The 24,119-nt window shown below is 44.5% G+C and overlaps 1 protein-coding gene across 1 annotated transcript in view; it reads right to left on the reverse strand.

Moving 5' to 3' along the window:
- The window catches only part of msh3 (mutS homolog 3 (E. coli)), a 111,208-nt gene that overhangs the window by 2,016 nt on the left and 85,073 nt on the right, over window positions 1-24,119 (reverse strand). Inside the window, exons 21-23 of the mRNA XM_088910961.1 lie at window positions 13,688-13,874; window positions 3,544-3,670; window positions 2,640-2,814 (exon numbers count right to left, since the gene is read on the reverse strand). Of these exons, the coding sequence (XP_088767087.1) occupies window positions 2,640-2,814; window positions 3,544-3,670; window positions 13,688-13,874 (489 nt within the window). The remainder of the gene's footprint in view (window positions 1-2,639; window positions 2,815-3,543; window positions 3,671-13,687; window positions 13,875-24,119) is intronic.

Raw genomic sequence — 24,119 nt, forward strand, 5'->3', positions numbered from 1 at the left:
CCACCATCCACCTCAGGGCACATTTTCCTGTATCCAAAGGTTCTTGCCCCGCCTGCAGTTATGTATCCAGTATCTCACATACATTACACACGGCCCCTCAGGCCACTTCGAAAGCACCCAGAGAACAGCATGTGCAGCCAGTCATCTCATTGACGGTATGCATCTCTGGCAGAAAGCGCACTGCCGCCTACGCCGGTAACACGGGAAAGAGGCTCGCTGACCGTTTCAGGGAACATGAAGCCAGCAGTTCTCCATTTCGCCTGCCCCAGCCATGATTTCACTGACCTACAGTATCTGTCTGCATCCTTTTACAGGGATTTCAGGACTTCTACACCAGAAAAACATCGGAAGCCAGCACGATCCTTAAACTTGGATCTCACGTTCTTCAAAGCTAGAAGAGCTTATTACAAATCTAGATCTGTTACCTAAATTAAGAAGAGCACCTAAATTAATATACCACACCTGTAAAGCACAAATAACATTAACATCTTCATACTCATGTGTAAACTGTACATTCAACTCTGTAAGATGAAAATACACTAAGCAGCAACAGAAACATTATTCTATTTCTGCATGTATGATCATTTGAATTAATCGATCATTTATGACAGACCATGATATGCTCAACTAACTTTGACTGTGGCATAAGACCTAATTCATTTCATTAGTGAAAGATGTTGGAGCACAAGTGATGAGGTGATTTATCCTGCTGAATGTCAAGCCTAGTAAAAACAAATTCAGAACAACACAGAACGGAACTAATATGCCCGGCATTTTAAGAGAACAATGCTTTTACTCCATCGGTATTTTTGCGGCTGGACTCTGTTGTGTGATACTGCTTACAAAGCCAAGAATCAGGGTGTGTGTAGTGTCGTGTGAGTGAGTGAGGAACAGACATGGGGGATGATAAATGCAGTGTGCAGCATGCATCTCCACTTGATGGGGAGAAGTAAGCGGGAAGGAGTATCTAGTTGCTATAGAGTTTCCACATATATTGCTTGATAACATCCTGACTGCATGGCACAACACTAGTGAAGTCCTGGGACTTCCTGTAGGCTCATCCCGATGTGACAACATTCCAGCAGCACAACGAGCATCCGAACGCTGCTCTGAGGAAGTGTCTGAAGAGCTGGGATGACATGTGGCCTCTAGAGCCCAGAGACCAGTGAATAGGCACAGGCTTGTCTCTATTCTCCAGACAAAAGACAGAATCCCACAATGCAGCACATGCAGCCTTATACGACCCTTAGCCTGTACAGCCCACATTGCTGCCACATAGCAGAGTACCAGCCTATAAATGTCACAGCAGACCTCCTGTTGATCAGCCTTGCGGATGACAAATGTTAATCAGCTGTATGAATTTCCCCATTTCACTTTGGGATGTTTTTTGCAGTTATAAGTGAGAAGTTTCTTTGGGTGCTCAGTATATTTGTTACTGACTAAACACATGCTGGACCGTGATCGTCTGAGTATATGATCATGGGGGGAATTAAAAATAAATTCTCTTCACACAGATCCTTGCTACTTCATAAACTAACATGGATAAAACAACAGGGATAGACAGTGCAACAGGATAAACATTTAATAAGAAGTAGTCTTGGTGCAGGAGCCAGTAAAGACAAGTACATCTTGATATATAAGTCAGGATTATGCTCCTCCTTCAGGGATTCAGAAATTCCTTCATCACCCCCCTACATCTTTGGCAAACCTCAAACAACATCCCTGAAGGCAATAAATCTTTTATATTCTCTCTGGAAACTATGGAGTCTAACACAACAGAAAGAAGCTCAAAGAGCATTTTCTAGAATCTATATGACCAAAATGCAAACAAAGTAAGGATTCAGATCTTCAAATAATGAAAATAGCAAAAAAATGCAAACAGTTCAGTTATTTTTTTATTGGGATCTGCCCTCCTAATTCTTTCTAATATTTCTAATGTATAATAGTATTAAAATACTTCTATAATTGAATTACCACCTGTAGTACATTTGACAAGAAAGGTAAGATTTACCTCTTCATCACCTTTTCATTTTTACCCTGTACCCCAGTTTGCAAAGATAACATTCAGCTATAGTCTTTTCAATTACTCTGGAACATAAACAAAAAAAAAAGTACAACAAAATGATTGTGCTGCCCATTCAGACCCTCTCAGGAAATCAACCAAAATCAAGATTTCCATGGTTGTTACTGGATTCGGAGACCTTTTCTTCAACTTTTGCTGCCGGGGAGTTTAGCTCATTTTCCCAGGGCCCCTAGCAGGGCTGTCCAGTCCTGGTCCTGGAGGGCCAGCGTGTTTACAGACTCTCTGAATCTCCTGGAAGCAGCTGCACTTCAAGAGCTGGGAGAAGCGGCACACGAGATGAGCTGGAATGAAAACCCGCACACAGACCAGCCCCGCAAGACCCGGACTGCCCACCTCTGTTCCACAGGATGGCCGGAGCCCACCCATCTGCCCCCCCCCCCCGAGTCCAGAACTGCAGATGTGAAAGAATCTCGGAAGCAGTGGAGCACCAGGGGTCTGATTTCAAGAGCTTAGAGCTTCTGTACAGTGAGAGTGAGAATGGAAGGCAGGGAGAGGGCAACAAATCAGAAGTACTAGACACTCAAAGTATGGAAAAGAAGGATTTTTATTGCCATACCTCCTTGCATTTACGAGCCCCTCTAGCTCCTTGGACTTCTCCTGGGCTTTCCAGATGATGTCCTTTGGGATCTTGGCCAGTCTGGCCACGTTGAGGCCGTAGCTCCTGGCTGCAGCCCCCTCGGTCAGCTGATAGAGGAAAGTGATGAACTCGGGCTGCGTCTCCTCGCTGGGACCTGCAGGGATCCAGAGGAGGCACAGACACCCCGTGACATTTCACCAGCGTGAAGGCAACGGCAGGATACACAGGGAAACTCTGTGGACATGCCAAAAGAATTCCATTGCATTGACTTAATCCGAAAAAACTTGTATCAGGTGATGTACTTTCTTATGTTCAGGACTAAAAGGGTTCAGTGCTTTCAGTGTAGGACATTACTTTATGGAAGCTGGAAACAGGTTTTATTCTGTCTGGACATTTTACCTCTCTCCCTGACTTGCCTTCATTAAGTATTTGTAAGTCTAGACTGAAACCAAACTTTCATAATCTAGCTTTTCTACCAACATAATTCTGTTTTATTACTATCTGTGCCTACAAACTAAAATGTATTGTTTCTTCTTATGTTTATTTGCTTAATGTACTTTTTTATTTACCTGTTCTTTTTTGTGTTCCATAAAGTGATCTGAAATCCCCTTGTGGGGTTGTTACCTAACCATCTGGTCATGAAGACTGGTGAACTATTAAGAGAATCGTTTGCTTTATGCGCATCGTCTCAAATGGAAATACAGTCACCAACAATGAATCTATGTCTTCATCATTTTAGCTGCTGTTTCCATAGTTGGCATCAGCTGTTACAACGCAGTCTGAAGACAGTGGTACTGTACCAGAAGGACAGCGGTACCAATTCTTCTGGGGGAGATTTGGTACCCCTTGCTTTGTGTGCAGATTTTAAGAAGGGTCCCCGTACCGTCACTCTCTGCGTCCTGATCGCTCAGGAGGAAGGCCATGTGGTAGTTGCCCACGTGCTGAGGATACAGCCTCTCCAGTTCACACAGCGGAAGGTAGTGGGTCACAAACAGCGTCAGGGATTTGACCTGCAGAAAAGACAGGTCCCGTGAGCCACGGCAGGGTGGACACAGCATCTGAGCATTGCATCTGTAGCTGGTCAGCACCTGCCCGACTATTTCTTTGACCTGGAAGATCATGAGCTCAGATCCTAGGAGGGGCACTGCTATTGTACCCTTTAGGAATGAACTGCACTCAGACAACACCCAACTGTACAAATAGGCACAAAAGGAAACCAGTCTGGATAAAAGCATCAGCAAAATACTCATCATCATCATCATCATCATTATCAGTTGTTAGGTAATGCTTCCAGTTTCCTGGAACTATCCAGGCATCCCTTGCTCACACAGTGGTGCAGAGAGAGGAACAATGATAACAGGACACAGAACAGGTTCTATGTCTTTTCTAATTCATCCAGTTTTGTGCCTAAACGGAAGGCTAGGGATTAGGTATGGGGGCGATTGGAGGCCAGCACAGACTGACAGTGCAGATGAGCCAGTGTGTCCATCAGCTTTACACAGACTGAGGCAAAGCAGCAGGTCTGGGATGATTCCCAGGGCCAGCATCTGAGTGAGGCCACACTGTGTTCCTCCCCTGTAGGTACCTAGTGCTGCCCCCTCTGGCAGGCTCACAGCGAGGACATGGAAAGCAGTCTCGGGACGTCACCGGAGCAGTGCGGCACCGAGAGGCCAGAATGACGACCACACACTGAAGCTCAGCCATAACGTAGCCGAGAATGAAAATAAAAATGATCTAGCAGTGGTCTGTACCAAAAAAACCTGCAGGGACAGCAAAAAATGTACATGTATTTTTTTTTTTTTTTACTTTTGACTAACTTCTTCATGGATATACACTCTCCTGACTCAGCAATAGTGAGTTTTACATACTGTATAGTACTTTGCCATTTATATTGAAGATGAACGATATGGCCAACAATGCAGAGTTCTAATTTTAGCATCCAGAATTTGTTCAACTAAAGATTTTGAAGAAAAAAGGTCCATAGAAAGATTTATTTAGGTGAGGCATGCATGTAAATATATGTAAAACACACTCAAGATTCTGGTAATTCTAGTATTTTAACAGCTCTCTTGCTTATGATAAAGAATTTCTGACGTACAGGATTTTCTTGAAATAAACACTCACTGTCGTCTCCATGTTGCCTTCGGGAGTCTTTAAAGTATACAGTACACAAGAGGATTGATTATACACCTCTTACAAGCAATAGGGAATGAGGACAAGAGCTACAGCAGGACTAAAGACCTCTGCCTTCGTTGGACAGGGCTCCCTTTGATCTAAGACAAAACAGAAGGACAGATCGCTTTCGGAAAACATCATAATATTAACTGTTTGTACCAAGACTTGGAAAGTCCAACGCAGACAGACAATTGCCGTTACATGAACGTGGTGAGAGATGATGTCGCTGTTGGCTGCCGCCTCACTCAGCTGCAGTTGCCTTATTGTTAAACATCGGAGATGAATCCTGCTGAAAATGATCATTTCAAGTGCAAAAAACTTTTAGCTGTCTGGGACAAATGCTGGTTACTAACGAGCAGCGAGCCCAGCTCACTCATCTGGCTCTGTAAGAAAAAAGATTTTATCGTATTAACCGACATGTAAAGTGTCTGCATTTTCAAACCACACTCTAATCCTACTGTGCTCTTTTGTTCTTTTTATAATTGCATTCCTCTCGAATGGCTGCGGATGTATATAACTTAGCTCTCTCCTCCAACAGACTGTTCTCATCTCAAGTGCTTATGGTCATGAACCGCTGTTTGCAACTTCACTGGCAGACGGAAAAGAGGACTGGTTGAGAAACATTGATTCTTCACCTTTCAACAGCTGACACAAAACAAGCTTTAATACCTCAAAGTGGGATGAACCTGCTTTCACGGCAGAGACTGACTCTAAAATAAAGACCAGGCCAGTCCGTTTATTAACGGTGTTGAGGGAAGTGAGCCAGAACATGCTGCTAACTATGCAGGACAGAAGGAGAGGCCTGCGAACTCAGACCCAACAAAAAAATCCCAACAGATAGAATAATCTGAAAGAGTGATGCTTATCACAGCTTAAACGTTAACTAACGGAACCTGAAAATCTCTTTCACGTCAAAATGAACCACTATGTATTGTGTACAGTTCCCTTTCCAGGATGGCGCTGGGAATGGAAGAAAAGCCTTAAAGGTGAGAGGTCGAGGAACCAAATCACTGTACCGGTTGCTCAGCTTATCCATCACTTTTAATGCTCTGTATGACTGTGCAACATTTGAATTTCCCAGAATTTAACAGGACCTTGCACTATTTCAAAGAACTGTGCTGCTTAGAGTAAAATTTGTTGCAACCCTGATGCGGTTTTCAAAACTTTTTATTGGACATCCTTTAACTTATCAAAATTATGATACCCAGCAAACGTCTTCTCTGGATTTCCCAAAAGGCTTTTATAATTTGAATGACTTCCCAAGTGAGTTTTTATCCAAACCAGTGTGCCTGTTATAGACACCAGGGTCCATTCTCATGAATACCAAAGAAGTGTGTCAAAGAAGTTCAAGTAGGGAGCTGGGTCAGCATGCATAGGCTGCAAAGGAACAGGTAAAGGTTTATTCCATGCTGTAGAGCACACCTGAAGAAGGCTCCACAGCTGAAACGTTGTGTTTCTTTGCTTTGCAGCATGGAATAAACCTTTACTTTTTCCTTTGCAACAAGTTTGTCGGCCCACAGATGATGTGTGAGGGCACCTTACCATCCCTAACACAATTCTTACACGTCCTAACAGGTTCATGAACAGTGCACATAAATATGTAAATGTTCCTGCCTGTTGAAGTGTGCTTGGGCTCTGAAAAGCAGCGATAATCTTTCCAGCAAATTGCTGTTGTGCCTCTGTTTCACATGCAGCACAAGCCCTTTGCTATGGCAACCGACATTTTTCCTTATTTCACCTATATGAAGGTTTCAAGTCAAGGCTACTCAACATACAGCTCTGGCTTCCATTAGAGGTGGAACAAACAACTCCTTATTTACTGTACGTAGCTAAAACCAGGAAAGATACATTTAAAAACATTACCAGGAGCCATGCCTATAAATGGAATGGATATGAAAGATCACATCGACTCGATGACCGCAAAGTTAAATGTGCCGATGTCTATAGCCCTCATTTAAAAATCATTGTTTTAGAGCTACTGTTTTAGACATAATTGAAGGAGAAGAGGTATTTTTTCCAAAATGAGTCAGACATTTTCATTCTGACTGATGGGTTGAATAAGGTCCTCTCGTTTGTAAATGTCTTATGTTCTGATGCAAACCAGCAGACGCCCAGAAAGCTTTCCTTTTGAATCTCCATTCACAAGGACCTAATCTTATTTTATACAAATAAAACATCTTATACCAGTTTTATGAAAAAAGGCATTGAATCACTGAGGCAATGCACAATCTTATATAACGGTACTCAAGGTTGTCCCTCAGCACCTCTTCCTCTGTTGCCCACAGACGTCTCAAAATAAAGCAGCCATACATGTTTATAAAGAACGATGCTTGAAAACTGGAAAATTAAAATCTAAAACTCTGAAAAAGAGACTATGTTTGACAGCGGCTTTAAATAACTAAATGAACAATAACTCACAACATTATTTTCCCTGCTCTTTAATCACATAAAAGATAAAATAATATGCTGTGTAAGACAAAATCGGGTTCTCTGGTTATCAATCTGAAAACCCACACTTTAGACAATCTCTCCCAATTTCTGTGAAGTCATTCTGCCACATTAGCTAAAATAAAAACATAGGTCCCAATGTGTCTGACCACAAGCTCCTTAACGACATTAGTTTTTATAACCACACATCTATAAATATTTCTGTTTCTTCCAACAGACTGATTAGATCACTTAAATCACCCAGGCAGAGACAACATTTGAATGTTGACAAATCTAATTCCAGTTAAACGCACTGCGAACTGCTGACATTAAAATTAAATGAAAAAATAAAGATCAGGAAGGCGCGGCCTCCTCTGCATCACATTGGCAAAACAAGAAAGTTGAAATGATGACTGCGGGGCTTCTAGAGGTCTAGTGCTCTGGGAGATAATTATGTTGGAATGGGAGTCAGAAAGAGGTGAGAGAAGGTCTGCAGTACGAGCCACTGGGAGAGTGAGTAATGGAATCCATAAAAATCAATTTCTCGTTGAGAAGGTCAATGATTATTTCCATATACACCATTAACGGATGCCAATTTCCTGTCCCACTTTGCATTTCCTACAGTTCGTCCATATTACCCCATATTCATATCATTTACCCCATTGTTTTTGTTATATCCATATTATTCACATTATCCCACAGCATTCACTGCGGACATGATGGGTCAGAACCCAAGTGCGAGAGACCGCATGGACCTGGAGGACAGGCCACCAGAGCAGCAGGCAGAGTGGAGGGCAGGAAAGAGTTTGTGCAGAGGAAAACCACACGCGGGACAGGGACGAGCCACCGAAGCCCTGCTGTGCAGAGGGCCGGGCAGGAAACTCCAGCCGGCGGTCCCATCAGAGGGCTCTGGGAGTCGCTGTCAGGTGGGGTCCTTTCACAGACTAGCCAGGCGTGCGCCGTCAGCACAGTCTCCCACAGGGCATCCCTCCGAGGAATCACCTTGGATGGGGACAGAACCGGACACCCAGGCACCATCGGGACCGGACGTCTAATGAGAATGGATCCCACTGCTAACCTGTCCTCTGCTCCCAGACGGAGCCTGAGAGAACTGGAGCCCAGGAACGAGAAGGTGGCTCAGGAGTGAGGAGAGAAAGGGAATATGAAGGGGTGAGCCACCCAGACCCAGGACTACGCGAGCCGGGCAGGACGCTCGAGCTGGGCGGTCGAGGGGAGGCGTGCCAATGCCATACAAAACAGAATGTGCGCTCTTAGGGGGGCCGGCACACTCTGCAGAGGTTCCACAGGCACTCCTAAGACCAAGCCGGGAGTGTCGGGCAAGGGGATCAGAGCCGGGCTCCTGATTTCCTCTGCCCTGGCCGTCACGGTCATGGGCACAGCTCCAGACGGAGCTGAGGTGACAGAATCCCGGAAACAAGGAAGGCTCGGCTGTGACCTGGGAACAGAGGGAGAGGTGCACTGGAAGTGGGTCGGGAGTGAGCTCCGGCAGCAGGGCAGAGGCAGTCCAGGATGAGCGCTGGAATACAGAGGAGAGAGTAGGCTGCTCTGGAATGGAGCCGGGAAGGCGGTGAGGCTGCAGTAGCAGGAGAGGAATCCGAGGATCCGGGCGGGAGTGGACTGCTCGCGGTGAGCGCCGCTCCGGCGGCCGAGCGAGGCAGCCTGCGACGAACTCTGCGATCCCGCACGGACGCAGCTGCTCGCGGACGAAGCTGGGATAGTGGCCGGAGAGAGACAGCTGGGGGAGAAGTCCGGAGAAGCGGGGGACCGCTCGCAGGGAGAGCGGCTCCTGGGGAAAAATCCGCCGTGAAGCCAGCTGGGAGACCCAGCCGGAGGGTGAAGCCGAAGGGCGAACTGCGGCAGAAGTAGAATGAGGCGCTGCAACAATGGAGGGGGTCCGGGAATTTAAAGGGGGGGAGGGGGAGGGATGAAGGAATAACTGGAGCCCTGATGGGTGATTAGGAGGATGGCCTAGGAAAGAAGGGCCGGTCGCGGAGAAGTCCTGGATCAGTCCTCGCGAAAATGCTCCGGTTTCCCAGGGCAACCGCAGGCCCGGAGACGCCGCAGGACGGCAGACATAACGATGTGTGTGATATATTTTATATGTTTGCTGAGGAATATCAGTCTTATTTCGCTTCACCCTTCCGTGAGTTTCACAGTCCAGGAGAGCGGAGATGCTTTTGTCTTTAAATATGCACAAAATGCACCCGTGCTTAAACTGTCTTTTCGCTTAGGAATCCACACATGGTACTTTTCTGTGGAAAAATGATTCCATGTTTTTGAATCGTGTTCAGATAAAGTAGTTAATACCAAACTTTACTGTAAAGTTACTGTATATAGCTGGTTGCCATTATCCTTAAGACCCCGTAGTCCCTAGAAGAGCCAAATGGACCAGTCTATCAAATTATTTGCTGAAGTGCCGAATGCCACAATGCATTTTTGCTAAATTAAATTAAAAGAGAGATAGCATTCGTTGAATGAAAACAGCTGATCCTATTTCAGTAATGATGTTTGAAGAGCAGATATCTGCTTTGTCATGTTGCGTCTGGCAGCCCGACGTGTTGTTGTGGCTGATCTGCAGCCCTTCGTCTTGGCACACCGTCACCCTGGGGTGCCCTGCGCCCACACCCCTCAGAAAGAGAGCTCTCACTGGCACACACCAATTAAAACGCACTAAACAATACCTGTTTGCAGAGCTCCATAATGGGCTCTTTACCCTGCGCCTTCCCCAGGGCTCAGCCTTCATCACGCCAGTAATCAGTGGCTGGGGACCCTAACAACAGCGACAAAACAACTTCTCCGTTGCCCATCTGCACCGAGCCCAACACACCACATGTGGCTTCTGCAGCGTGTTTGCTTGGGGGTGGAGGCCTCATTTTTAGCTCGACTGTATCTCTGTGAGCCTTCACCAGGGATTCCCTGCCAAAATCGTAACGGCGTGCAACAGAACAAACAGCGGGTCGCAGATCCACTGTATATGTTAAGTCAATTTTTATACTAATATTACATTTAAGAATAAATTACTGTTTCTCACAAAGGGATGTGGAACCAGCTACCCAGCCACGACGACAGGATGATTCTTTCAAGAAACAGCTGGATGGGATACTTGGATCTCTTTGCTACTAGTAATCAAATGAGATAGATGGGCCAAGTGGTCTCCTGTCGTTAGCAATCGTCCTCAAGTTCTCCAAGGAACGTGCGACAACCAGATTCCTTGTTTGTATCTCACTGCCCAGGCACAGAGAGAAGCCTCTCTCCCTTAAGTGTGTCGGGGTGCTGCAGCTCACAAACTGACCGGTTAGTATGGGCTCCCAGTGCAGGCCTCAGCCCTGCTCTGTGGCTGTCTGGCTAAAATTGAGACAAGGAGGGGGTGGCTTGAGGACTTTGAATACTTGTCTGAGGGGATCTGATCCAGGCCTGGCCCAAAAAGGGAGAGGGAGTTCTTCAGAATGAACAGTGAAAGTGAACTAGAGGAAACAAGGAAACTATGTGCATTTAAAGGTGAGAACAGGGTCAGGTCTTTGCACAAAGAGTTGTGGGAAGAGTTGAAAGTTGAAACCTTTGAAAGTGCAAAGGGCAGTCTGCATTTTCATCAACAGGACAACATTAATAATAATAATAATAATAATAATAATAATAATAATAATAATAAATCAATAGGAAAAAATGTCTCATCTTGTCACCGTTAAAAGTTATACATTTCAATAACACTGATGCATGGCCACTACTTACAGATCTAAACTGGACTGGTTCCCAGCTTCAAAACTCTATGAATAAATGAATATGAACTCAGCATACTGCATATTTGCTTGCTCTGTGCAACTATGTTTGCATGGTTTTCCAGCTGTTTAATGTAGTCCCCCTTCCTTTACCCTGGCTTGTTTTTAATTAACAAATAAGTCTAAAAAGGCAAATGAAGTAAAATTAAGTAAAAGCAAGAGTTGTAGAAAACATGAACTTGTAATACAAGTAATACCTGCTTGAAACCAAGGTGCTCAGGTCACTTTCTCATGCAGATGGATTGAATGCACCACGCTTGCATAATGCACTTCATACGTGTGCAGTGTTTTCACCCACTGAGCAAGTCTGAAAATGGTTCAGGAAATCCTCATTTTACTCCCTTTGATTAAATTGCAGGAGCTGAAAGGCAAACACTTCATATATCCTTTACTTCATGCGCATACTGTTCCATAAAGAGATTTCTGACATTTTTTTTGACTGCACATAATTATTAAGCCTATAATGATCCTCTACTTCAGTACCTCCTTGAGAGGAATATCAGCATATCTCCTGGGCTCTTTTATGTCCATAAAATAAATGACTGTAACCATATGAATGACATCGTTATTGCACACAAGTACCGTTTGCTGGTCCCTCAACTAACACCACTGATTCAGGATTCATTCCCTGCTGGGGTCAAGCCCTCTGGATGCGGGCTTGCTGTTCTCGAGCTGTGCATGGCAAGGTGCTCTCTTGGCCTTCATTGATTCATTAATATTTCGATACAGCAAGCAAATCTTTGCAAGCAACTGTCAATTCGGCCAAGATGAAGTGTATTTCTTGCTTCGCATTTTGCGTCTCCTTCCTGCAAAAGGAAGAGAATGAACTAGGGATGAGGCTGGCGTGAGGAAACGATTAGATTAGATTAGTGAAGTAAGGTGGATCCTGTCAGGATATAACTGCAAATGGCCACAGTCTGGCTTTAATGATGTAATTTGTCAAGATCACATCAGCAACAGGACCGAGCTACAGTCATGTGGGGAACATTTCGATAGGTTTGAAGGACAGAGCAATTTGCATCTAACTGATAAATCTTGGGGTTCTGTGGTGGACTGCCCCGAGACAGAGGACAGAGCAATTTTTATCTAACTGATAAATCTTGGGGTTCTGTGGTGGACTGCCCTGAGACGCTCAAAGTGGCTGAACAGAGTCAAGGCAAATCTTAAACGCCTATGGTACTGAAGAATTATCAAGTCTCAAGAGTGTGATTAAGCGCTTTGAGAAGCCACCTTTAAAGGCGCTATATAAAAGAAAGTTTTTTATTATTATTATTATTCATAATGAAAGTCAACTTTTGAGTCCTTAAAGGAAGTCTTAACAGGACTTCCAGGACCCGCTTCAGTGTGGGCTCCATAACAAGTGTTGCTGTGAAGTCTAGAGGCTTGGGGTGATACCGTACACCCCCCCCCCCCCAAACAAGCCACATCAAGTGCTGGCTAGGCTAAGCCTGCAGCAGCAGTAGAGCAGACTGACGAACTGCGAGACTGGGAGTGGCGAGGACGGAACCACTGGCGAGGAGTTATTTTTTAACACAAGATACGAGTCGAAAAGAAGGTTCACTTTCTATGGATGCATTTCAAAAAGTAATGTAGCTATCTAGTCTGGCACACTTGCATGCATTTCTTTGTCATGTTTGACACGTTTTGCATTAGTAGCACATTGTATTTCTGCACAAAATCATGATCCACTGAGTACCGGGTCCTGTGTAAGGACATAAAGAACTAGAAGATGTGTCCTTGGACAGCACTGACCAGGACTTCAACAAACAACCACGCAGTAAGAACTTAAGACGGGTTCTTAGGAGGTTCAAACGAGAGGTGGCCATTCAGGTCATCTAACTCATTTGGTAATCACTAGCTGATTGATCCACGGTCACTGATCTTGAAAGAAACCGGGTTACCGGAAGAAACAACATGGCTGAGTAGCTTGTTCCAGACTCCCACAGTCCTTTGCATCAAGTGCCTCCTGTGCCTGGTGTTGAATGTGCTGGGCAGCGTGTTCTACACTCAAGCAGTGTGCCCTCTGTCTGTGCCCTCCTGTGCCTGGTGTTGAATGTGCTGGGCAGCGTGTTCCACACTCAAGCAGTGCGCCCTCTGTCTGTGCCCTCCTGTGCCTGGTGTTGAATGTGCTGGGCAGCATGTTCCACACTCAAGCAGTGCGCTCTCTGTCTGTGCCCTCCTGTGCCTGGTGTTGAATGTGCTGGGCAGCGTGTTCCACACTCAAGCAGTGCGCCCTCTGTCTGTGCCCTCCTGTGCCTGGTGTTGAATGTGCTGGACAGCGTGTTCCACACTCAAGCAGTGCGCCCTCTGTCTGTGCCCTCCTGTACCTGGGGTTGAATGTGCTGGGTAGCGTGTTCTACACTCAAGCAGTGTGCCCTCTGTCTGTGCCCTCCTGTGCCTGGTGTTGAATGTGCTGGGTAGCGTGTTCCACACTCAAGCAGCGTGCCCTCTGTCTGTGCCCTCCTGTGCCTGGTGTTGAATGTGCTGGGCAGCGTGTTCCACACTCAAGCAGTGTGCCCTCTGTCTGTGCCCTCCTGTGCCTGGTGTTGAATGTGGTGGATAGCGTGTTCTACACTCAAGCAGTGTGCCCTCTGTCTGTGCCCCCGTGCCCCCTGTCTGAGCGCTCACTTCTCTGATGAAGTAGTCCAGGGTGGCGTAGGCGATGGCGGTGCCGTCGTGCGTGCTGGTGCCACGCCCCAGCTCGTCCAGGATGACCAGGGAGCGAGACGTGGCTCTCTGCAGGATCTCCGAGGCCTCTGACAGCTCCTCCATGAAGGTGCTCCTGCCCCTGGAGATGTTGTCGGAAGCGCCCATCCTGCAAAGGAAGGGGAGGTGAACAGATCTGCGCTCCAGGAGAACGTCTTCCTCAGCTCTCACCGATAAAAGCAGCAGCACTCGGGGGGGCAAACTGCTCTTACCTTGAACACGCAGTTACAGGTCAGCACAACACTGCAAAATCAGAAAGAGGGCTGACAATTCTACCTTCTGCAAAAGACATGACCCCAGTTATATCCAGATCTTGCTCCATTGCGACCTTTGGTGAAATATAGACTACCACTGAGGATCACAGAAGCTCAGAGATTTGGCAATGATTAGATTCTTTCATTTTTCATATCATTTAAAATTTAGAAAGGTACCAGACATCTTGCGCAACGTGTTTTTTACGCACACTTATTTGTGTGTTTTCCAGAGAAGCCGAGACCTTAATGCTCTTCTCAAGACACTACCCAAGACTTTTAAGAAACTGAAATACCAGCCACTACCCTCGCACACATGGATATTCATCAACACTGCTGTTTCTTCACAGCCGGACACTTATTTTAAAACAAGACCCACATTACCGGTTACCTCATATCCAGGGAGGAAAGAAAAGAAATGATAAAACGGGGTCAGTGCGGGATTTAAAAGCTCACACCTGGCTTTCTTTCTTGGGCTTTGACACTGACTCTGACCTGCCAATCCAATTGTACATCGAGCAGAAATAACTACAGGCTAAAACAAATCATTACAGCTCCCACATAAAGATAAATTCAATCAGACAGGCTGGTTAGAAGGATGAACTGTTTTCTTCGTGTCCTAAGAATAGCAAAAAAAAAAGGAATTTCAACTTTTCTCTTCTATTAAAGACCCAAAGTGAGAGAACTCATCCACAAGACCCTTTGTGCTGTGAACATACTGACTCCCCCAGGCAGTGCTGGCATGTAGGGGGAGAAGACTGGTTTCTGCATATCTCTGTTCTCCTACACTGGGAAAATGATTTGAACAGAAGGCACATGCACAACACCTACCTTGCCCCTGTACGAAAATCTTTCAAACCTTCTAAAACATTTTGTTTGCACATTTGCAGAAACTGTTGGTTTAGTCTGTTACATAAAAGTACACCAGTGCAGAGCTTATGTAAAATACTGGTCTAGAACACTACCGAAATCAGAATGGACAGCAGTCTTATTCTGAACTGGTCCTAAAATATGTGGTTTTATAAAAGTGTTAAACAATTCTGAAAAAAACTTCTGCATAGCATTAGCGTTAGTAATCAAATTAAATTGATTTTTTTTAAATGATGCCGCTATGGGTTACATACAGTACTAAAAAAAATGTGAGCTTGCTGTATAGCTTGAGTCTACTGTATTCCATTCATTTAATTATCCTTGAGCAATTAAAATTACAAGTCACAGATTCAGCACACAACAATGTGACTCAGAGAATAATTTAGTGCTTCATTTCTTTTAACTTTACATACATAGTACAGATGGAAAAGAACCACAATTATCATTTCAATATTTATTGTTTTCCCTATCCGTTTAAGCAATGAGTATTTTTAACAAAATACTAAATATCAAAATAAGGAAAAACAGACATTATTGAAAATGCAACAAATGCCACTTTATACAAAATCGGCAAAATGCGTTTACCTTGAGAACAGAAATTCATATTTTACAGCTATATTATATGCCACCACCTTTGCAAAATGGGGAGGTTAAAAGTAACAGCATGCTACTGTTTGCTGTGGAGCCCTGTCCTCTGTAGTGATGAAGCAAAGTTGTGTGTTGACCACCCTGAAGGACACAAGTGAAGAAGTGTGGAGCAACACACACAATTGCACTGGTGATTTACGTGTGCTAATACAAAATGAAAAGGGGCACAGAACACACCTGGAGGGGACAGAGAGAGTCCTATTGTCTGAACGCATCAAAGTCTCTGAAGACGCCAAACACGAGCTCTGCAAGTGGCAAGCTCAGGTACAGTACATCACAGGAGGACAGCGGCCACCAAACCAGCATGATGCCGTCGCTACTCTGCGGTGTGGACGCTACAGTTCAGGTTCACGTTTAATTGTCATTCCAGCCATATACTGTACAAGTATACAGTGGAACGAAATATCGTTCCTCCTGGTCCACGGAGCAAATACAGACAGGACATTGTAGACAGGGTACACATTGTGCAAAGCGCAGATATTGCAAATTACAAGGCAATACATAATTCATTATACACAACACACTGGGGGGATTTAAACCCTGTTTCTGGAATTGGGGTGGGTGCAAGTAGATTCCAGGGTGTTGAGGAGCCTGACAGCCTGCGGGGAGAAGCTGTTCCAGAGTCTGGTGGAGCTGGCCCGTACACTGTGGTATCTTTTCCCAGATGGTAGGAGGGCAAAGAGTGTATGGGAGGGGTGGGAGAGCTCATCTACTATACAGTATACAGAAACCCTATTCCAGGTGCTGAAGTCTAATCAGGCAGGATCCAACTCCAGGTTCCCGCGTTTCGGAGAGTGACACTGAATTGAAAAACCCACAAAATCCGATTGATGCAGCTGTAAAAGACGCAGTTCCTTCCCGTGCGAGAACACGCTGTAGGGCTCATTTGGAACAGACGGGGTTCGTGGTCTGGGGTGCTGGCACTCTAGCCAGGGAAGAGCATTGCCTGCATTCGTCAGAAGGGGCTCCGTTACAACCGAAGCGGAGCAAAGCTTATGTAACTGTATGTGACTTGAATTCTCTGCTTTATTTCTAAAAATAAAATTAGATGATAGGTGTTATATAAGACATTGATGCATCAGGGAACTGCTTTCAAAGCAAACAGGGCAGACATGTACTGTATGGGTTTTGTGTGGGTTACATTTCTAACTAGTCCACCAGTTGTCTAGTTTATCCTTACCTATTCCACACTACAAAACTGGAAACTGTTCTGTCTCTAGCGTAACAGTCCATGTACTGTAAGTGTTAAAATAATTAACAGTTACTACACTGGCCAGTAGCCTGTTGTTACGGGACTGTTTTCACATGCCTTAAATATCAAGTGTTAAATATATGTGCCCAAACTGTACTGCTCAAAAACTTCCTTGGTTAAGCGCATTTATTTGGTGCTTTACATCCCAAAGTGCTTTATATATAGAAGGAGACCCAGGTCGTTCCCCACTGAACTACAGCCACCTGGGTGACATACAACTGCCATTCTGCACCAGCAGCCTCAGCTGGGTGACATACTGTACAGCTGCCATTCTCCACCAGCAGCCTCACCTTGGTGACACACAGCTGCCATTCTGCACCAGTAGCGCTACTGCACAGCACTTCAGGTGGAAGAGTGCGACATTACCTCCAGGTTTTAAATAGGGGTGAACTACTCTAAAGGTAGGCCAGCTTGTGCAAGCCCAGAGTGGAATGAACCCAGGACACCCGACTTAACAAACCTACAGTACTCTTCCAATGGCCATGGGATCAGTACCTCGATTTAACTGACTGATGGAACCCTATGTACAGGTATAAGAAATTGATATATTCTTGCATTTAGATAGCCTTTTCCATTCTGGAGGATCTAAAAACACATTATATGCACAGGAATGGACACGTATATAGCCCCTACACACCAGGAGCCCCACTACAGAGCATGTCAGGTGGAGGAGCGAGATATTATTACAGCAAACGAATTAAAGGGGAGATTTGGAGGGGAATCTAGTCAGGGACACCAGGGTTAATACCCCTATTCTTTACAATAGTGCCACAGGATTGCTACTGACGAAGCAGTCAATTAAACATCTCACCTGAAAGAGGGCACTTCCTACGACACTCTGCCCCCAGTCACCGTACTGGGGAAACAATTTTGTGATTCTTGTTCAGATGGAAGAATTACCATCTACCAGAGGACACTAATACCAGTGACGGCAAAGATCTGTTTTTTTCTTTAAAATATCTCGTTCCCAGATCTGCTCAGGTTCTGTGATTCAATATCATTAGGTGAAAAGAGCTGTAATGTTTCCCTTCTATATAATGTATTTTTAACTACAATGCAGTGTAATATTTCATTCATATGGATTACCAGAAAAACAATAGGCTTTTCAATGACATGCATGAAGTAGTGGCTATGATGATGCCTTCAGGGATTCACAAAAATTACCAGTATCCAAGGCTTGAACTGTCATTTACTAAAGTGATCAGAACCATCAAAGATCGAAACTTAACCTTGTTATATATTGATTACCTGTTAAGATGTTAACAACTGAGGCAGCTGTCGATTCTCTAGGATACGACAACGAAAAGTTTATCGGAACTACTGGACAGGATTAGCAGACCGGGGAACTACAAGCTAGCGACACATCTGGTCACCTCAAGATTGAGGTTTCAAAAGAATACTAAACAAATTCCGAGCTACACAATCATAACGCAGAGGTAAGAAGTGAAGACAGCACTTCAAGAATGATTCTATAGGCAGAACAAAAAATATGGGAAGCAATAAATTGTCAGTAAAATGCTCTCTTTTGAAAGTGACCTGTTAGGCAGAATGATGCCTGTGTAATGTGCTTGTCATGCTTTCTTTCAACAAGAATAAATTGCAAGAGAATCACTGTTCAATTGAAACAGCTCCCTGGGGAAAAAATGATCAAATATTATTGAAAGGGATGTACCAATAATGAGTTACCATATTTACAGGTTTTGTTTTTCTGTACTAAAGATGCAATTGTATACCTAAAAAAAATGTGCCCTGGTGCATCAGATTCAAACAGGAGGACAACCCTGCATTACTGTATGTCAGTCTGTGTTGCTGTTTATCAACAGTTTATTGGGAAAATGAACCAGTTCTGAGGAGATCTCTGCAACACATGCACTATGAATAACTAAAAAGTGCTGATTTCTCTCTTTCACAAAGCAGTGGATAGCAACAACCCACATCTGCTTAGCAACCCATTTCATGAAAAGGCGAGAAGGAAGAATAAACATAAATTCGTTATTAGTGGCAATTTTGCTTGATCTTCCTTGCATGAAAGGGTAAGGATTTAGAGTGCCTTGGTTTCAATTGAAATAAATGACACGTTTCCACCGATGAGACCATCCACTTATCACTAAACACTAGGAAAGTGAAAATCCCAGCCCGAGACGATCCAGGCTCCATCTCATTCTGCCTCAGCCTTGAACGGTTCAGTTCACACTTTTCATATTTTCTTGAGCACTGTATGTCCGAGTTAACCCAGCGTGTAAATGAATACTGTTAGTTCAAACCCCGTCATAAATCAAATTGGGAACAGACACTGAATATAGGCTTGACTCAGGAAAGGCCGTTCATACACAGGGGACATTGCACTGGACAGAGGTCCCCAAACTGCAGTGCATGTTTATCAAATATCACTGCTACCAGCCGAGATTCCTCTCTTCTCTGACACGAGACTCAATCTGTAGTTCTAATCAAAGCAAGCTGGAGAACAAACCTTTGATTTTCAAGCTCGTGCACACTGATTGAGACCATCACTATGCATCTTTACCCAATTTTATATTCAGCTTGGAAGGATCCCCCTAGCAATAAAGTGATACTAATTGCCAATTGTGTAGGGTCACTAGGATGTTTACAATACAGGGCGGTGTGGTGGCTCTATGGATAAGGATCTGCGCCTGTGGCTGGAAGGTTCGTATCCCGCGGCCGGCAGAGGAATCCTACTCCGTTGGGCCCCTGAGCAAGGCCCTGAACCCCAACTGCTCCAGGGGCACCGTATTAATGGCTGACCCTGCGCTCTGACCCCAAGCTTCTCTCCCTGTCTGTGTGTCTCATGGAGAGCAAGCTGGGGTATGCAAAAAGACAAATTCCTAATACAAGAAATTGTATATGGCCAATCAAGTGATCTTATCGTATAAAGAAGCCTTATTCAATCAAGACTTGTCTCTTGTGTAAGGCAATGTACAATACAACCCAGTGTGGGTTATCAGTTGCAAAACCAATCTTTTCCAGAATATGTCAAGTTGTCTTTCATTTAAAAAAAAAAAGATTTTGCATGGTAAAAAAGTCAAAGCAGAAAAATAGTGCTTTAAGCATCCAGAACTGTGTATGATCCAATGGGAGTATTGATATAAGCTTAGTTTCATGCTCAAAGGACTGCAAGAGACAACTGCGCTTGCAGCTTCTCACTGCAAAGATGTCAAAAATCAATTCAAAAAACACCTGCGGATCAATATCATGCACATCTTTCTTCTTTATTTAAAATGTTGCCCTCTGCAAATAAAAGAGTATTTATTGGACGTTGAAACTTTATCAAATCAAGCACGTGGTCAGCATAAAAAAAAATCTGCTGATAGACAAAATTTGTAGTGGGGGAAAAAGGCTGGACAATTCTGCCTGGACATCACAAATCATCAATTAGAAGATCACTTCTGAGAACACTACAGTTCCACAGCTACAGCAGCAATGGCCTCTGCGTTCTCCCTATATATTATATCAGGCTGGCCTTCCTGAAACATTTGTCTATCCTTAAAGGCACATCGAAACAAGAATTGCATATACCATATTTGGCATTGCAGGAAAGAGGAAAATAGGGCATACAGTAGCTTAATTTCAAGTTGTTTTTTACACCCAGCACTCTTATTTCCAAAAGACTGCTCTTCTAACTGTATGCGACACAGAAACCAGATCAGATATTTGGAGTGATCTGGTACAAATGAATGCCTGGACAGAGCAGCAGGTGGGGAGATGCACTGTAAATGTGACTCTGCTCCAGTTCATGAGGGAATTCAGGGAAAACAAATAGGGCTACCTTGCAGATTCCAGCAGTCAATTAAGCAGGCAGGAAGAGGCGAAGTTCTGTAATCTTGGGGAAAAAAAGACAAAGGCATCCCTTGCAGTGCTTCTGTGTTTTGAAACTCCAATCAGTATACTGCTAGGAAAGCCATGTTGCGAATTAAAGAGGGTCCTACTCTTTGTTTTATAACTACAACAGCTGTGGCTGTTCTGATTTGACCCCAGAAGAGCATTAAATGTTGACTGTACACTAAAATGAATGAATGTGATGAAGACCTCCCTTCTGACTCACCATTGCTCTGAATCTGACAGCGCTGCCTGTGTTAGATGTTGAGCTGTAAATGGTCAATGGCAATATGCTTTTGCAGCGCGGCATTCATTAATATGAAGTGAGAGATGGACTAAGCTTTAGACTGTCAAAAACCAAAACATAAATGTCCATTTAGAAGACCTAATTAGAGGGAGCTATTGTCTTCCGCAGGATTTATTTCTCGAATTATTGTACCAGCCAAAGGAACAATAAGCATTCCCTTTGTAAGAAAGCTTGTGTGACAACAGTGCATTGTTTATTACTTCAATTACATTCCTGCTGTGGCCGTGTGATTCACTGTTGTTTCCAGTTTCTCGGGGATTTATCTGTTTTACACAGCCCTGTCAGAAACACAACACACGTTGTAATTTAGAGAAAAGGGATAGTAGCCTCTGCAGGGGAATAAAAAACAACAACAACACGTGCTCACATAGCGCCTCGCCTCAGCACTTTACAGGCAGAGCTGCACAACACCAACCAGAGGAAGCAGCTCATCAATGTCACTCTGCAGTGGATCCACATCCTTCGTCCCCTGGGGACCACAGCCGGCCCCTGAGCAAGAGGTGCTCACATCACTGCACCCCGGACGCTCTCTCTGGCCACACGCTCCACGGGAACAGATACACCAGACAAGCGCGGCTGGCACTGCCAAGGTCCACCTGGCAGCCTTTGGGCTCGAGCTCACTGACTGTCTGGGCTTCCAGGAAACAACATGCTCTGATAGTGAGTACCGATTTGGCCTGAATCGGCGGGGAAAAACGACTGAGCTCCACGTCTCGCGTACTTGTGTACTTTCACAAGCATAAAAACGAAAGCTAACAACATCAGATATAAAATTCCCCCCAGAACCGTGAGCAATAAATGCACTTTACACCGCATCCAGGAAGCGGAAGCTACAGTATTTCCTCCCTCACGGGCACACCTGTGCACATGTGGGATTCTTGTTAACTTTCGACTTCCATGTTGCTTTTCGCTCAATTTAAGAGCCAGATTCTGCCAAGCAGAAAGACGTGATCATGGCTATAAAAGAAGTTTTATAGCCCCTGAGTGAGGACTGACCGATACTGAATGGGGGGTTCCTCCTTTAATACTGATGCCTTGGTAAGTGGCAGTAAAACAAGATATTCTGCAATATAATTTGGCTCTACTATTCTATTGGCTCTCAGCGTTAATGGCAATGAAGGAATGTATCTTAACGCATCCAAAATACAAGTATGAAAATTAACAAGCAAAACTACTCATACAAACACGTACTAAGGAACATCACGTGAAAATCAAACTGCACGTATTCGGGGCTCTTCACTGCAGCTGCAGGAAGGTGGAAGGCTGCCAGAGGTCTCCTGCATTTCATTTCAGAATATACCCAACCACTCCTGCCTAATCCTTTGAGCTGACCTACTGAAGGGAAATTGCTCCAATGCCCTCTCATTGCAGATGAAGTCTTTCGACTAAAGCCCCTCTTAAACTGAGGATTTAATATTCAGCAGCCAATGGAAGGAGGGTGGGGGAGGCGGTCACCCCGTGCTATTTAACCCCTTCAGAAACCGAACCAGTGTAGCATGTCCTGATTTTGCTTCCCCTATGCTTACCTCCCGTAGGGAGCGAGTGGGTGACAGGGACTGTGTTATCACATGCTAATCTTCATCATAGACCAAGCAAGAGCAGAGAATTACCTTTGCAGTAAAACTGATATTTCAAACTGAAATATCACAGCACAGCTGTAGTGCTCTGACCGTCTTGATGACCTGGGTCATTACGAGATTAATTTTGCAGCTGTACACATTCTGTACAATTCACACTCATTCCCAGCAGTCGCATCTGCTTAGTACTTACACACTCAACTTTTCAAAACAAATCGGGCACCCCCACCACCTCTAACAGGGTACAACAATATTCAGAGTTATTTTAAACCTAATCCTCTTCAGTTCCTTTAGCAGGAGAGTTAGATTAGAATGATGGTGTGTGGAACTGACCTCCATCCACATGGCACTGCTTTGATTGCTTATTCAATAGCACTGAGATGCAGATATTGCTGTGGCCAGAGGAGCCGATGACAGACTGTGCTGCCTGCCACTGCACCAGTCTGTCCACATCTGACCTGGGTCCTAATATTTAAGCCAGTGCGTCTATATATATATATATCGGACTACACTATGCCAAGAAAATGGGAGGCAACAAGACATCTTAAAACATATAAAATGACAGGAACTATTTTTTGGGACATTTGTCAGCTTTGCATTTCTAATGTTGCACCACAGCTCCCACAGCATGGTGTGATGCTAATTAACTCCCATTGTGTACTACCATCCGGTTACCTCTGAGCCTAGCAAATGAAAATACACCCCTTCCGCCCCAAATTAAAGTAATGCAATAAATGAGCTGTAAAGAAACGCAGATATAAAATAATCCTCCGGTATAGAATTGGGCAGATGTTGCCAACTTTGGACCCAGAAAAATCAGGTCTCCTTGTTTTTACTCCATCTGAGTTCTCAGTCACTGGCTATTTGATTTCAGGTCTATTATTTGGGGCATATTTGTGAATTTGCTATCAGCTCTTAAAAGGTCAAACAGGATTTGTAATTCCAACTTCTGATATTCAAAACTGGCTGCATTCACTTGTGCCATCTGAATTGGGACCAACTGGACCGCAGCAGTAGGAAAAAAAACGTATTGCTGGCATGTCTGTGACAGTGTTACTCCCATTGGGGTGTGTCTGATACCGTGACACACCCATTCTGGGCGAACCTAATTACAGTGTCACTCCCATCGGGGGTGTGTCTCTTACAGCCACGCCCACCGGTGTGTGTCCCTTGCAGTCACGCCCACTGGGAGTGTGTCCCTTACCGAATCACCGTCACCTGTTTTTGCTCATTAGCAATTGATCAACTCGTTAGAGCTATTAATAATTTCAAACAAGCTGAGATGAGGCTACATACAGTTCTGTGGGTGGAAGTTGTTGGAAACAGTAGTCTTGAATTGGGGTGTTTTGGACAGTCAGGACTAACGAAAGAAACTAGTTAAATAAAAGTCTAAACAATCAGGCGGATCAATTACTGTAAGTCATCACTTAGCACTGGACATGCAGAACCAAGCTGGGATGAAAGCCAACAGAGACGGTGTTTTTACAGGACCAGGGTTGGGCAGCACTGGAATAGGAGAGGTGACCACTACGGAACAGCACCCAGAGTTTTACTGCACTGTCACAACCCGAAGGAACTTGTGGAAGGGGTCAACTCATAATCTCTGAAGAACTTC

This window comes from Atractosteus spatula, chromosome 3, assembly GCF_055471065.1.
Source record: "Atractosteus spatula isolate fAtrSpa1 chromosome 3, fAtrSpa1.hap1, whole genome shotgun sequence".
NCBI classification, from domain to species: Eukaryota; Metazoa; Chordata; class Actinopteri; order Semionotiformes; family Lepisosteidae; genus Atractosteus; species Atractosteus spatula.